This window comes from Mytilus galloprovincialis, chromosome 1 (assembly GCF_965363235.1).
Source record: "Mytilus galloprovincialis chromosome 1, xbMytGall1.hap1.1, whole genome shotgun sequence".
Classification (NCBI taxonomy): Eukaryota; Metazoa; Mollusca; class Bivalvia; order Mytilida; family Mytilidae; genus Mytilus; species Mytilus galloprovincialis.
The window spans coordinates 1839487-1855985 of NC_134838.1; the positions used below are offsets into that span (position 1 = coordinate 1839487).

General features: G+C 31.0%; 1 protein-coding gene across 2 annotated transcripts in view; it reads left to right on the forward strand.

Annotated features, from left to right (window-relative positions):
* LOC143062881 (uncharacterized) overlaps positions 1 to 16499 on the forward strand; it is a 51143-nt gene that overhangs the window by 14435 nt on the left and 20209 nt on the right. For both annotated transcript variants that reach the window (XM_076234703.1, XM_076234705.1), the window contains exons 6-10: positions 1181 to 1305; positions 2343 to 2401; positions 2848 to 2920; positions 3167 to 3251; positions 6832 to 6907. In XM_076234703.1, the coding sequence (XP_076090818.1) occupies positions 1181 to 1305; positions 2343 to 2401; positions 2848 to 2920; positions 3167 to 3251; positions 6832 to 6907 (418 nt within the window). The remainder of the gene's footprint in view (positions 1 to 1180; positions 1306 to 2342; positions 2402 to 2847; positions 2921 to 3166; positions 3252 to 6831; positions 6908 to 16499) is intronic.

The window sequence follows — 16499 nt, forward strand, 5'->3', positions numbered from 1 at the left end:
CTTTCAGAAAGACTTAAATATCTGCATATATTAAAGGTTACATCACTATTTTATTTAAAAACTTGTTGTATATCTGTTCACAGTCTCTCTTATACTTTCAGAAAGACTTAAATATCTGCATATATTAAGGGTTACATCACCATTTTATTTAAAAACTTGTTGTATATCTGTTCACAGTCTCTCTTATACTTTCAGAAAGACTTAAATATCTCCATATATTAAAGGTTACATCACCATTTATTAAATATCTCCATATATTAAAGGTTACATCACCATTTATTTAAAAACTTGTTGTATATCTGTTCACAGTCTCTCTTATACTTTCAGAAAGACTTAAATATCTCCATATATTAAAGGTTACATCACTATTTTATTTAAAAAGGTGTTGTATATTCTTTTTGTACTTTCAATTTTAACCTGATTTACAAGGTAAAAATCAGTTTTTGATTTGGGGATGTAAAGCAAGAGGGCGACTACAAAACAATGTCCCTACATTTACTTATGAACTGAAAGCTTTTCTAATTTTTAAAATATATTGTTACTGAATATGAACTGAAGGTCAAGTTTGATATAGATTTATGGTTTTTGAAAGATTGAAAAATGGTGTTCCAGTTGTGTCCGTAACCCATTAATCATTTAACCAAAGCTTTTCAAAATTTAATATGTTGTTATTGATGACAAAATGAAAGTCTGTTATTGATGACAAAATGAAAGTCAATTTCTATAATGATGATTTCTCTTTCAACGTTTTTGAAATTGGTCTTTCCAGTGGTTTCCTTGCTTTAACTCATGGAATGTTCAACCAAAGCTTTTAAAATTATAATGTTTTGTTTCTGATGACAAAATGGAGTTCAAGTTCAATATTGACTTTTCACTTTCACTGTTCATGAATGATGGTCTTTACTGTCTATTCATTATTATTTGTTGGATGCCAAATTTTGTGATTTTGGGGGTACTGTCTAAACCAGAATTTTAAATGTTCACCTTATTTCCAATTTTCTATTGGAATATATGCAGACTTGATCGAAACCACAAAATAAGATATCCAGGAATGTGCAAATTTTCTTCAACCCATGAAAATTGGTACCAACAAAAAAAGGTGAATCCAAGGTAATTAGATAGTTTTTATTTGACATAATATATTTTTTATAATGTCTTGGATAATCTTTTTTGATTCTAGCAAATTATAGATCCTGCTATAGTAGGCCAGTATGATGCTGTTGTTGTACATGCAGACAATGCAGCTGTTGACTTTTTCCAGAAGTATGGTTTTTCTGATGATATTGTATTAAACAGTAGATGGAGGTATGTCAAAATTTGACACTAAAATTAGAAAGATCATATCATAGGGAACATGTATACTAAGTTTCAAGTTGATTCGATTGGACTTTACCTTCATCAAAAACTACCTTGACCAAAAACTTTAACCAAAAACTTTAACCTGAAACTTGCACTATCATTTTCTATGTTCAGTGGACCATAAAATTGGGGTCAAAACTCTAATTTGACACTAAAATTACAAAGATGATATCATAGGAAACATGTGTACTAAGTTTCAAGTTGATTGGACTTCATCAAAAACTACCTTGACTAAAAATTTTAACCTGAAGCGGAACAGACGGACGAACAGACGAACTAACAAACAGACAGACACACAGACCAGAAAACGTAATGCCCCTCTACTATTGTAGGTGGGTCATAAAAACACAATGGTTCTACTCAAAGGACTTTTTAGTCTTACCCCCTGTCTTTATTATTACACATGTACCTTGTAATCTATTCACATGATAGTTTGAAGACACTTTCACCATACCATTATTTATAAATGATGTGGTTACTAATATTAAACCACTAACATTTTTTAAACACTTTAAGATAGATTATAGCTATAGTATTAAGAATGAAATGTAATAACTTTTAATACAGTTTCTAGTCAAAACTTAATTCATGTTCCCTATGATATAATCTTTCTAATTTTGATTCCAAATTAAAGTTTTGACCCCAATTTCACGGTCCACTGAACATGGAAAATGATAGTGCAAGTGGGGCATCCTTGTACTATGGACACATTCTTGTTCATTCTATGATAGCCTGTCAGGAAGATAATAGTTTTGACTTATAAAAACATAATTAATTAGAACAGGTTATTTTGATAAGATCAATTTTATATTAATGATAAATTGATAAACATCTAGAAGGCCCAACATAGCTGCCCTACCTGAGCATAGTTGATGCACATGCAACTATTCTTATATATGTCTGTATCAATGTTACCGATCAAGGAAATTACATTAAAATAGCATATCAATTTTGGATAAAATGTTTTTTTTTTTCTTTTCCAGTGATTTAGCAGAACAGTTTACAAATTGTACATTGATGTGCTATTTACCAGGCTTCTCAGGTTAGTCAGTCAATTAAGATAAAACATGTTAATTCAATCAAGACAACCTGTTGGTGACCTTCTGCTGTTGTTTTTTTCAATGGTCGGAATGTTGTCTCTTTGGCACATTCCCCATTTCCATTCTCAATTTTAAACATCTTTAATATTCAATTTTCAATAAAAGACTATTTCCACAAATACAGGTTATTTTATAATTTTATGCCAGTTTAAATTTGCATTTTATTTTGAGTTCAAAGTTTACTAAAAAAAAATTATTCCTTACAGATTTAGTCTAATAGAAAACTATTTAATACTTACCAATACAAACAAAAGTAAACATAAAGGAAACAGAATGATGAGTTATCAATTCTATCAAAGTAAGCCTAAATAAATGAAGTCCCATTTCATGAAACTGGCATCACATATTTCTTTTATATAATTTGGTTTGACATATACATTATTTTCAGGGCATTCATTACTAAAGACAATCAAAATACCAGACTTTGAAGTATTTGAATTAGAACAAGAGTTTAATAAATGGTGAGTACATTTTATATTAGTGCTAATTTTTATCAAGCAATGGAGTTAGATTAACTAGAACATTTTCAGTTTCTATTATCTGTTTGTTACTATATCTATCTCCACTCATGGAATGGGTGTTACACTGCAGTGCATAGTTTATTGTTGGTTACATACACCCCTGTTATTAGCATAAAAAAAAATGGTTCAAAAAAAGTAACGCTGTCAAAAGATTATTTGATTTTTGTCAATTTGAAAATTTTGTAGGAAATCAAAAACAACAGAAGTGTACCAGAATCAAGTATCAATAGTAATGAGAATGAAACATGAAATTATACAGCTCAAAGCTCTGGTAAGAATGTTTTTATATTAAATTCATTGTCATTGTGCCTTGCCTTTTGTGTGCAAGTCAATTTGTCCATCAGTGTGTCAGTTCCCCTTTCTGTATCCCATTCTCATTTTTAGGCAGTTAAGCTGCCTTATGCGAGCACCCTGGATTTGTGTTCTACCCAAATAAATGCTGAAATACTTGCCATTGTTATTATCTAGCTGGATATTATGTTATTTATAACTTATTGGACAGTTTTTTCATACTTTTAATTCTGGATTACAAAAAATATGACCAGAAAAACCTTCAATGATCGTCGAATGACCCAAAAGATTTGAAGTTGCACATAGAAAGTAGAGCACATTAGGAATCCTTATGTAGTTTATTATCCCCTGAGCTTTTGGCTAAGATGTCAAAGAACAAATGTATGAAATATTTAATCGCAGAAGATCTCTAAAGACAAGTAGTTTAGATTTCCAAAATGGAGGCAGGGGTTCAAATTAGCGGTGGTCCGAGTTTTGCGACCTTCCACTTTTGCAGTCGGACTTTCGACTTGGTTACTAGCTACGACCGACATGCCCGACGGACCTTGAAAGAAAATGAAAAAAACAACTTTGCAAACCTTTTTACCAAAGTCTCCTAATAAACGATCTCAAAACTTATTTTCATCATTATTATTCATGACAGCGATGTTCATTTTGTTCAACCGCTAGCTTTATACAGAAAATTGCTGACAAACAGTGTGTAAATCCGAGTAAAATCGTATCTGTAAAAAATAATATTGAAAAGAAAACGGCTACCGCAAGAAGACAATTACAATATCGGATCCGATTCCAGAAAGCTGATAAGGGTAATTTCAGGTTTTGGCGATCAACTAAAAAAAAAATGCAGACAAATTCTTCTCAATTTTGATGGGTCAGTTAAAATAGCTAGAGGTTTCTTTCTTTATTTACACAAATAGTGCAACTATATTATGTGATACCTGAATGTAAGCAAATCATATGATATATAGGTGGAGTCCATTTGGCCACTCTACCCCCTCCTGTTTGATAACTTTGAAACGGATGAAATCCCCACCCCTCAACCATATACATTTATGTATGACACTATATAACTAATCAAATGAAATATAGGGGGAGTCCCTCGGGGTCACCCCACCCCTCCTGTTTGAGAACTTGGAAACGGTCGAGATTCCCGCCCCCTAAACCATATATATTCATGTATGGGACAATAAAAAAAATCATATGAAATATAGGTGGAGTTCGTGGGGCGACTCTACCCCTTCCTGTTTGGGAATTTGAAAACAGTCGGGATCCCCAATCTTAAACCATATATATTCATGTATGGGACAATATTACAAATCAAATGAATTATAAGGGGGTCCTTAGGGTCACCCCACTCCTCCTGTTTGAGAAGTTGGAAAAAGATGAGATCCTCACCCCTCAACCATATATATTCATGTATTGAACAATATAACAAATCAAATGAAATATAGGGGAAGTCACTGTGGTCTCCCCACCCCCTCCCGTTTGAAAACTTGATAACGGTCGAGATCCCCACCATTTAACCATATATATTCATGTATGGGACAATATAAGAAAATCACATGTAATTTAGGGGTAGTCCCTAGGGTCACCCACCCTCTCTTGTGTGTGTTTTGAAAACTTGTAAAAAAAATTGAAATACCAACTCCTAAACCATATTCATTCCTGTTTGTGATTTCAAACAGATTGAATGACATACAAGGTCAATCTCATAGGTGTCACATATGCATATCACTTTGCTAGACCTAACCGATGTGTACTAGACCTTGCCCAATTTCAGGCGACCATGGGAATGAATAATTATGGGAGCTTTGTTTGCAGTGATATTGTTGGCTTTTTTCAAAACTACCTCTACCCCTTTTTATTGGGAAAATATGTGTCATTTGTATCAAATTTGGAAATTTATAATAAACCATGAATTTGACTGGAACTACAATTTGCAGATCCCCTTTCAATTTGGTACCGTTATTGTTATTTCAAGAGGTAAACCCTCATTTGAAATAAGAGCCCTTAGTTATTGTTAGTGATGATACATAAATAGACCCTCAAATCTGCACAAATAGTAATTTTTAGGTATGAAAAATGTTTAAATAAGTGTTTTTCAGTTTGTATTCATGCACAATTACTACTCAGACTGCACTGTTTGGGAATAATTTTAAGTCATTTTTTTTCAAATTGGGATTGTTCTCCAGGAGAAAAAGCCTTTATTCTCCAGTAATTTAAGGCAAACAATATCACTGGTTTGGGAGACTTCCTAACAGCATTATGTTACAATTATTTTTTGTTTATTATAAAATTTTATTGATGGAAAAAAATTAGTAGGTTTGAAGAATTTACCTTAATTATATTTTGAATTATTTCTGGTCCTATAAAAATTTTCATTTTAATATGTCTCATTTTAAAGAAAACATATCTTTCAAGCCCAAGAATGCTTGACCAACTGTTTTTATATTTACCTGTCATTTTATTCCAAATTTAGACATCATGGACTTGGAGTGAAGGTGGGGGTCATTTACATTTACTATGGACAGGTCAGTCAGACCTCACCTTTGATCCCTGTAGCAGTAAACAATTGTCTGATTAGTGTCTCATAATTTTTGAACTGTTGAACACAAATTCAGTTTTCTTTCCAGGGAAGCAAGTCCATCCATACTTTTACAAGCTCGTACTAATGTCAACTTATACCAACGTTAACTATCAACTAGAAGAACTGCAATCATTGCGAATTTGTAAAACTGCAGAATCATGACTATGAAAAAAATATACTTGATATATGCGTTGCTTTATAAAAACTTTGACAAAATATAAATTATTTGCTTTAATGATTAATTTATTAAATGAACATTAATTTACAATATATCTTTAAAAAAAATTGAATCAACATTGCCACAGTTTTCATAATTATGTTTGCCTTGGTTTTTGGTTAACTGCCTACAGCGCTTACAGTGCTTTGATTTGTTAGTGTGTTAACGAAGTTTTGTCTGAAAATACTGAAAATATTTTTTTTGTTTATATATATGAAAAGATCTGCCATTAAAATAATGTTTCAAAGTAATAACATTAACAGTACCAATTTTCTGCACCAGATGTACATTTGGCAGTAAATGTCTTTTCAGTGATGCTCTAGGCCAAAATATCACAAGCTTATTAAAAAGATGAAGAGGTATAATCCCAAAGGTACAAAATGTATAGCTAAAGCCAGGAAAGGAATCAGAGCTTTGCATGAGGAAAATACAACAGATTTTTACTTGATTGAAAATTAAAATACAACTGGATACCATAAAGCGTGTTTTTGGCAATTTTAATCGAAAAAGCACAATTAGGTGTACATAATATTTTGGAGGTTATTATTTTGGCGGATTATTATCAGATTCTTCTTTTATCAATGCTGTACTTTTAACATAGGAATTGAACAAGCAATGACAAAACTTAACTATCTATAGTGTTCAATTCAGTGATAAAAGCTTTATTTTTAAATATAAAATACAAGTCATATTGTTTACAAAAACTGACATAGTAAACCAGTAACTGATAAAAGGGAGATAATTTCATAATTACAGGTTGATAGGCAGCAAAAATTGATTGAAACCCTTCTCAGAGACAACGATAGAGTCAAGAAAGAAAGGGCTACAATAGGTAAGGAATTAACTTTCAGTTTCTCTTAAAAACACGTTTAACACCATTGTCCCATTATCAACTTTAGATTTTTTATTTGTTACTTAATAAAGATTTCCCCTGCAATGTGAATAAAATAAGTCTGTTTCTCAACTTTTTTTTGAGGGTTTTGTGCTTAAAATGATTTGCAGCAAGATAGCAGGGACAGATAGGCAGCAAGACCTTAAGGGCATACAATACAGTTACGGGGAAGGTAATGACGTTGCTAACGTAAAATGTTATTTTTGCGACGTCAAACAGTGACATATCGAGAAAAGATGCATTTTTCGACTGATTTTTATCATTCAAACTGATTTAATTTGAAAACGAGTGCATGGACCCCCATTTTTTAAACCAACATTTTGTTTCATTTTGCAGAAAGATTATGTGGACCAAATTTTATAAAACTGTAAATAGTGCATTTTTTTTTTATTTTGATAAATATACAGCAAGCAATTACGTTTTTTTTCTCAATTCATGACCATTTGATAGATATGAGTTGTTTCTGAACAAAAATGCATATTTTTTTAGAATACCTATAAAATACAGAAATTACAAATTATTTAACAAAAAACAATTTGTGTTTATCTTTGAAAACGAAAAAGTTATTTCTTTCTTTCGAAAAGGAAAATACGGCCACAAATCCGAATTTTGAGCAAATATACAAAATTTCGACCTCATTTAACTCAAAAAGTAGCACATGAAGGTATATTTTTTATTACATATTTGATTTAATCAGGTAAAAAATAGCCTATATGCAAATTTTCATCAACTTGTTAACACAGGATCAAAACTGTATCGTTTGCCCTTAAAATTCAGTTTACTGTAAAAAAGTAAAAGACAATAAGTTAAAATTATACTTTGTCACAAAGGGAGTAGGTATTTCTTATTATAGTATTAAGGTGTTATTGCTTGGTTTCTGAAAAATAAGCTTTCATAGTTAGTCAAAAGCATAATTCTTTTTAGTAGATTACATAAAAAGTTGGGTATACTATTATATAGAATAGAGAATGGAAACAAAAGCATCTTTGATTTTTTTGCTGATATGAACATGTCTATTCTTGATGCTTATATATTGCACAGTTAAAAGTGATGGGGGACATCTAGCTATTGGGTAGCAACCTTGTTTTCTTTGATATATTATTACCAAAAAACTAGTATATAAAAGACAGTTAATCATTACTGACATTAGAAAGAATTTTAAAATATTATTTGAATATGGCCAGGTTTTTTTAATTTGTTGGTTTACAGATCCGCCGACCCTATTTTGCCGATTTGCAGAATAAAAATAAGATTGACTTTTTATGCTTTTTTTATCCCTGCCCACCCTAACAAATACATTATCCCTGAAAAATAAATAAAATATTTTTTTTTTATCCCAGACTAAACACTAACATAATTGATAACTCTTTCTGTTGTGAAAAATAAAACTTCCAATTTACGTATCTAAAAATAGATAAATCAACTTTAACTGACATTGAAATATCATTTTTTCAAATAATTTTGTTGAACGAAACCTGTGTTTAAAACCCATTATACAATAAGTTTGTTCCCTGTATTTGTTATCATTCCATAAGATGCATCATCTCATAGAAAAATTGAAAATGAACTTGTCCAATCGTGGCAGACGTCAAGTTAAGGTACTAATTATCAACAAATCTTGTGGAAGACGTCAAGTTAAGGTACTAATTATCAACAAATCTTGTGGAAGACGTCAAGTTAAGGTACTAATTATCAACAAATCATTTGGAATTTTCTTGTTTTGTAGATAATTAAAAAAAATCATCCATTTGGAGATAAAAAACAGGAATGCATGACATCTGATGAACCCAATATCCTCAGAGTCTTTTTTCCAGTGGGCGAGTCATTACATTTTTGACACATGTGTTGAAATTTATACGACGTTTTTACAATTTTTTCTTTATCAGTTTTCGTGCTTGAAGTTCATTTTTCACAAAGTTTCCTAAATTTCATTAATTTTTTTTCTTGTATGTTAAATGACGATTCATCATTGTCCATGGACAAACCCCCCTTTTCTCATGTGAAACTATTAGACGATGTCATGCGATGTTTATGAAAGCTGAACAATTATATTTCACCAAACTAAAATTTAAGAAATGATGACATAATTGCATACCAAACAAATTGTTAGAAAGTTGAAATATATTTTTGCATATTTTTCTGTCTCAAGATATTTTTTTCTTTTTTTTTTCCCAACTGACCAACCCGACTTTTTCATGGGGAAAATCTGTAAACCAACAAATTAAAAAAAAACCTGGCCTTTAAAAGTATAAATAAAAAAGTACACAAAACCATAAATAAATGACCTGATTATAACTTGCATTGGATTTTAGGATTGAACACTCTTAACCTTATTTTAAAAGATTTAGAATAAATCTGCAATAGTTATAGTTATGTAGAACATAAAGTAAACATAAATGTTTAAATTTTCAGAATGAAAAGGGTGACCATTGAGGTATATTCTAGTATAAATATGTTTTTGACCCACAGAAATTGAGTTCTTTTGGTGCTGTTTATAGAGTATGATCTATTTGAGTTTCAACCACTCCTCCATCTTTCCATTCAACTGCCCTCCATCTGCTTAAAAAAACTCTGTGAACAATATTCCTCCATTACTGTTGTTCTAAAAACTTAATAAGACCGTTTTCTATCATGTGATTTGGAACTAACTATTCCATGAATGCTCCATTTTGAATTTACAATTTGGCCAGATTTACCTGACTTATACTATTTGTGACTGATGTAGTACGATGTTCTTATCATGCACAAATTCAGTAGAAACTTTCAGACTGATAATGAGAAAAGCATGTGTGCAAGATGGAAGGACAGACAGTCAAAGAACTCCAAAATGGTCCCTAAAGATGCAAGGAATATTCACAATAATTATAGCTTAAGGGGGCTTGCAGGTCTAAATCATTTTTTAGCTCACCTGGCCTAAAAGGCCATGTGAGCTTTTCTCATCACTTGACGTCCGTCGTCGTCGTCGTCGTCGTCTGTCGTCGTTAACAATTTTTCAAACATCTTCTCCTCTGAAACTACTAAATGGATTTGAATGAAACTTAAAATGATTGTTCCTTAGATTATCCTGCACAAAGTGTGTGCTTCGATTTTTGATCCGTCAAAAAACATGGCCGCCGTTACTTAAAATAGAACATAGGGGTCAAATGCAGTTTTTGGCTTATATCTCAAAAACGGAAGCATTTAGAGCAAATCTGACACGGGGGTAAAAATGTTCATTAGGTCAAGATCTATCAGCCCAGAAATTTTCAGATGAATCAAACAAACCATTGTTGGGTTGCTGCCACTTAATTGGTAATTTTAAGGAAATTTTGCAGTTTTTGGTCATTATCTTGAATATTATTATAGATGAAGATAAACTGTAAACAGCAAAAATGATCAGCAAAGTAAGATCTACAAATAGGTTAATATGACCAAAATTGTCAATTGACCCCTTAAGGGGTAAATGTCCTTTAATGACAATTTTTCACAATTTGTTCATCATATTTGCTAACTTTAAAAAATCTTATCCTCTGAAACTACTGAATGGATTTGGATGAAACTTAGCATGATAGTTCCTTAGATTATCCTGCACAAAGTGTGTGCTTCGATTTTTGATCCGTCAAAAAACATGGCCGCCCTTACTTTAAATAGAACATAGGGGTCAAATGCAGTTTTTGGCTTATATCTCAAAAACGAAAGCATTTAGAGCAAATCTGACATGGGGTAAAAATGTTCATTAGGTCAAGATCTATCAGCCCTGAAATTTTCAGACGAATCAAATAAACCATTGTTGGGTTGCTGCCACTTAATTGGTAATTTTAAGGAAATTTTGCAGTTTTTGGTCATTATCTTGAATATCATTATAGATAAAGATAAACTGTAAACAGCAAAAATGATCAGCAAAGTAAGATCTACAAATAGGTTAATATGACCAAAATTGTCAATTGACCCCTTAAGGGGTAAATGTCCTTTAATGACAATTTTTCACAATTTGTTCATCATATTTGCTAACTTTAAAAAATCTTCTCCTCTGAAACTACAGAATGGATTTGGATGAAACTTAGCATGATAGTTCCTTAGATTATCCTGCACAAAGTGTGTGCTTCGATTTTTGATCCGTCAAAAAACATGGCCGCCCTTACTTTAAATAGAACATAGGGGTAAGTTTTTGTGTTTTGGTCTGTTTTACTTATACTATATGCAATAGGTCTTCTAAAATTGGTGTATAGAATGATTGTAAGGTGTACATGTCTAGCTGACAGGTGTCATCTAACCTTGACCTCATTTTCATAATTCAGTGGTCAAAGTTAACTTTTTTAGTTTTGGTCTATTTTTTTAATACTTTATGCATTAGGTCAACTATATTTGGTGTATGAAAATATTTTATGATCTATATGTCGGTTACGCAGGTTTTATTTGAACTTGACCTCATTTTCACAGTCCATTGCTAAGTTTTAAGTGTTTGTGTTTTGGTCTCATTTTCTTTATTTATAAACAGTAAGTCATATATATTTGTAATATTGAAGAATTGTTAGCTGTACATGTTTGCCTGGCATGGTTCAATATGTTCAATAAGGCATTGTTTACCAGGTGAGCGATTCAGGCTCTTGAGAGCCTCTTGTTTTTGTCTAATATAAGATTTTGCTAGTTTTTTCTATAAATGAACTTTATCTTACACCTAATAGAAAAATAAAATAAAAAAGAGGGGTCACCGATCATTTACGCTCACAATCTGCCTTCGAAAGAAGCATACATTTTTGTAAAGGTACTTTTTTTCTGTAGAACTAATAGGAGAAAAAGAAGTAATATTGAAATAAAAAAAAACTTAATGACAGAAATTGCTTAAATTTTACAATTATTTAGTGTATGTATTACTTATTTGAAAACAATAATAAAAAATGTAGGTCACCGAAAAAGATATTTCAATTTTAATGCCAAAAAATAGCTTTTTTGCTCCAAAGGAAGATAATTTGGAGCTTTTTCTATGACATAAACATTTTAAAAGTCATCTGGGGCCAAACCGTATCGATTATTTTGGTTAATTTTTGTGTCCCATCATAAAGGAATAACTAATAGTGTAATAAATAAAATTTGTTATGAAAAAACAAATGTTTAATTTTTTGCTGAAATTTTTGTACCCTCAAACAAAAACAAATATGTACTAGAAATAATGATTTGGTATTATAGTGAATATTCCTTGCATCTTTAGGGACCATTTTGGAGTTCTTTGACTGTCTGTCCTTCCATCTTTAACAAAGTAATAAAGACATAGGCGATGGGCAGAAGCCTATTTATTTTGATTGTCAACAGGTCAAAATGCACTGTTGTTACTAGAAAACAGATTTTTTTGTGATATGGTTTCTGGGTGATAATTTGAATTTTGCTAGTAGAAAAAGAACGCAAATATAAATCAACAAGAACATGTAAAACTTGGATCTTTTGTTAGTTAACTTAATTATGTATCACTATATCATAGCTTTACAGTAATTAAATGCATACTAATGAAAATATGGTGACTAATAGCATTTTAAAGATATATAATTAGAAAAAAGATGCTTTTGATTTATACAAGGTCATTTTCTAAACTATATAATCTTGATCAAGCTTAAACTGTTTCAAAAACTAATTGGTTGCTTTGCTTCATATATACTTTTCTATATGAAAGTCATAATATTATGTTTTAGTTTACATACACAAGATCATGAACAGTACATATTTTATCTTGTGTATCACTGATATGATAATTAATATGGCTTTAGTTAAGGTATTTTCTAGTTTAATAAGCAATAAAGGAAGAAAATTTCTGATGAAAAAATGATATTGGGTTTATTATAGGGTTACACCTGGATGAAGGGGGTCAAGTTTCAGTCCTGTTTTGGTCAGTATTTACTGGATGTTTACATAGAAAATAACAAAAAGATTGGGATTTTCCCCTGAAAAACTGCATTGGACCTGCCATTTGGAGGGAATAATTTATTATAAATAATAAAAATTCTTTTCTGTTGTCATTCGCTTTTCTTTAAAATTTAATTTTGCCAAATATTTCATGACAGAATATTCAAAATGAATACTTCAAGATTGTTTATGAGACATGCACTATATATCCTGTGCCATATAAAAATAGTAATATCAATCAGTCATAAATAACATATTGGTAGAATTTCTTATGGAATACATTACCTTAATAGCTGTATTTACCTAAATCTTTCACAATTGTGGATCTCAATATCTCATACGGGTTCTTATATTTTATTTGGTTCTTTGAACTCTTTTGATTTGAGGGTCCCTGATGAATTCTATGAAGGCAAAATGCATGTCTATGAATAAATAAGTGTCTGATCTAGAAATTTCATAGGAGGGGCCCACTGACTGCCTAAGGGGGGGGGGGCATGTCAGGACATGCTTCAGTGGTTCCTTATATGGTCAACCAAGGAACTTATTATTTTGTACAGGTTATTACTTGTACAAACATTTTATACACGTAAATACTTGTATGAAGCCATTATACAAGTTATTACTTGTACAAATACAATTGTACGAGTAATTACTTGTACAATTTTTACTGAGAAAAAGATAATAATTTGTACAAATAATTATATTTGATGTTCTCAAGATATATTTTTCCTTTAAACAAATAATTTATGACTTGGACATAAAGGTAAAAACTTTCAACATGCGTGTACTTTTTGAATACCAAATATATAAGCAAAACTTAAAAAAAAACAAGTCAAAACTTAAGTGTAAAGATGGAAAACAGTGTAAATTTTTTTTTATCATGAAATAGTTAACTCGAATAATTCGTTTTCACACGCGGAAGATAGTACAGAGAGAATATTAGTAATGTAAAGGAAGCCAAATTAAGTTCCAACAAGAATGTGTCCATAGTAACGGATGCCCCACTCACACTATCATTTTCTATGTTTAGTGAACCATGAAATTTGGGGTCAAAACTAGAATTTGGCATTAAAATTAGAAAGATCATATCATAAGGAACATGTGTAGTAAGTTTCAAGTTGATTGGACTTCAACTTCATCCAAAACTACCTTGACCAAAAACTTTAACCTGAAACTTGCACTATCATTTTCTATGTTCAGTGGACCATGAAATTGGGGGTCAAAACTTTAATTTGGCATTAAAATCAGAAAGATCATATCATAGGGAACATATGTACTTAGTTTCTAGTTGATTGGACTTCAACTTCATCAAAAACTACCAAGACCAAAAACTTTCGCCTGAAGCGGGACAAATGGACGGACGAACGGTACGACGGACGAACGAACAGACAGATGGACGCAAAGACCAGAAAACATAATACCCTTCTACTATCATAGGTGGGGCATAAAAAGACAGCACTTCAAAGAAATTTCTTCCGACAGAATTGTGTTTTAAATGTAGCAGTATTTGAAAAAACACATTCGCAAAGGAGACAAAATTATTTATATTGTCCAGTTGATGAACTTTACCCTTTGATAAGAAAAGCACATGCCAAAAGATCATATGATTAAAAGATTTAGAAATTGGAGACAAAGTTACAGTGCAATTAGTAGATCGACATAGGACTGTAAGACAGGCAAATGTATATTAAAAGATTTCAGACTTATTGTGTAATTTGAGTTGTCACACTCAAAGAAAGGTGTTTTTGAATAAAATATTTTGTTTATTTTGGCAAAAGTAGAAACACATAAAACTCAAAGATATTGTATTGTACAAGTTATTATCTTTTTCTCAACAAAAATTGTACAAGTAATTACTGGTACAATTATATTTGTACAGGTAATTACTTGTATGATGGCATCATACAAGTAATTACTCATACAAAGTTTTTGTACAAGTAATAACCTGTACAAAATAATTAAATGTACACGACATATATATGTTTGATTACCTCCTTTACACTGCTTGAAAATTATGTATTAACAAATGATGATTGTTTTGAGATGATTAGCTGTAAATTATTTTTCAGAAGTTACTATTAATATTTGTTTTAACCATGACTGTGTGACATTTTACCTTTTAATAATTTATGATGTATTTAAATGAGTAGTTATTGTTGCAAACTGCATTAGAAATTTGAATTGAGATTATTTTTGGAATATGGGAAAGGGGGAGGTGAAAAAAAATGGGGGGGGAGGGGGCATTGGTAAATAAGAATTTGGGGTACAATTTTTTTAAGTTCATTAGATCACATTCATTCTGTGTCAACTATTTAATCACAATCCAAATTCAGAGTTGTATCCAGCTTGAATGTTGTGTCCATACTTGCCCCAACTGTTCAGGGTTCAACCTCTGTGGTCATATAAAACTGCACCCTGCAGAGCATCTGGTTGGCTATTACCTTGAATGTTATTAAAGATTGAAATAAACTGTAAACAGCAATAATGTTCAGCAAAGTAAGATCTCCAAATAAGTCAACATGACCAATATTGTCAATCGACCCCTAAAGGAGTGATTGCCCTTTACAGTAAATTTTAAACAATTTTTTATAAATTTTGTAAGATTTTTTCAAAAATCTTCTTCTCTGAAACTATTGAGACAAATTTAACCAAACTTGCCCATTATCATCTTTAGGGTATATAGTTTTTAAAATTTGTCCAATGACCCTGCCTGCCAACCAACATGGTCGTCATGTCTAAAAATAGAACATAGGGGTAAAATGTGTTTTTTGGTTTATACAAAACATGTATCTCTGAAACTAAAGCATTTATATAAGAGCAAATCTGATATCGATAAAAATGTTTATTAGGTTTAGATTTATCTGCCCTGAAAATTTCAGATGAATCAGACAATCTGTTGTTGGGTTGCTGGCCCTGAATTAGTAATTTTAAGGAAACTTTGCAGCTTTTGGTTATTATCTGAAATATTATTATAGTACTATCTAATAATATCTAATATCTAATCATCTATAGTATCTAATAATATCTAATATCTAATCATCTATAGTATCTAATATTATTAATAATGATTTCATCTTATTTTACCAAAACAACAGTAAATACAGGTGAGCAACACAGGCTCTTGAGAGCCTCTTGTTCCAATTTTAAATAGTTATTTGCTGTTATCAAGAAAACTATAGGAGCTAGATTTATTAAGAATATAAATGCATATTATGTCATTGACTTGATCGCATTTTGAAATTCATTTGTTTTGTATGTTGTGACATTTACTTTGCAATAGTGAATAGGTTTAGTTCATATCATTTCCATGGTGATTACTATACTTTGCCAAACTCTTACATTCATAATGGTCCATTTACTTTCAAATGTTTGAATATTTGATATGTTAAAGATCTTACGGGGAAAATACTATGATAAGCTTTTGAAAATATTTATTATTTTTGGAGTATTAAACAAGTCTTAGTGATATGTGCATCTGTATGCACATTACCATGCAATGTACATTCATTTTTTGGCAATTAAGTTGTCAGTATTTTCATATCTTTATTCAATTGAAATTAGAACAAGCAAAATGCATGTCAGACAAACAAATCTGTTTTCATACTAAAAGATAAATCTTACATCACAATATTTGCTCTTTTGGGCAATTATGACGCCA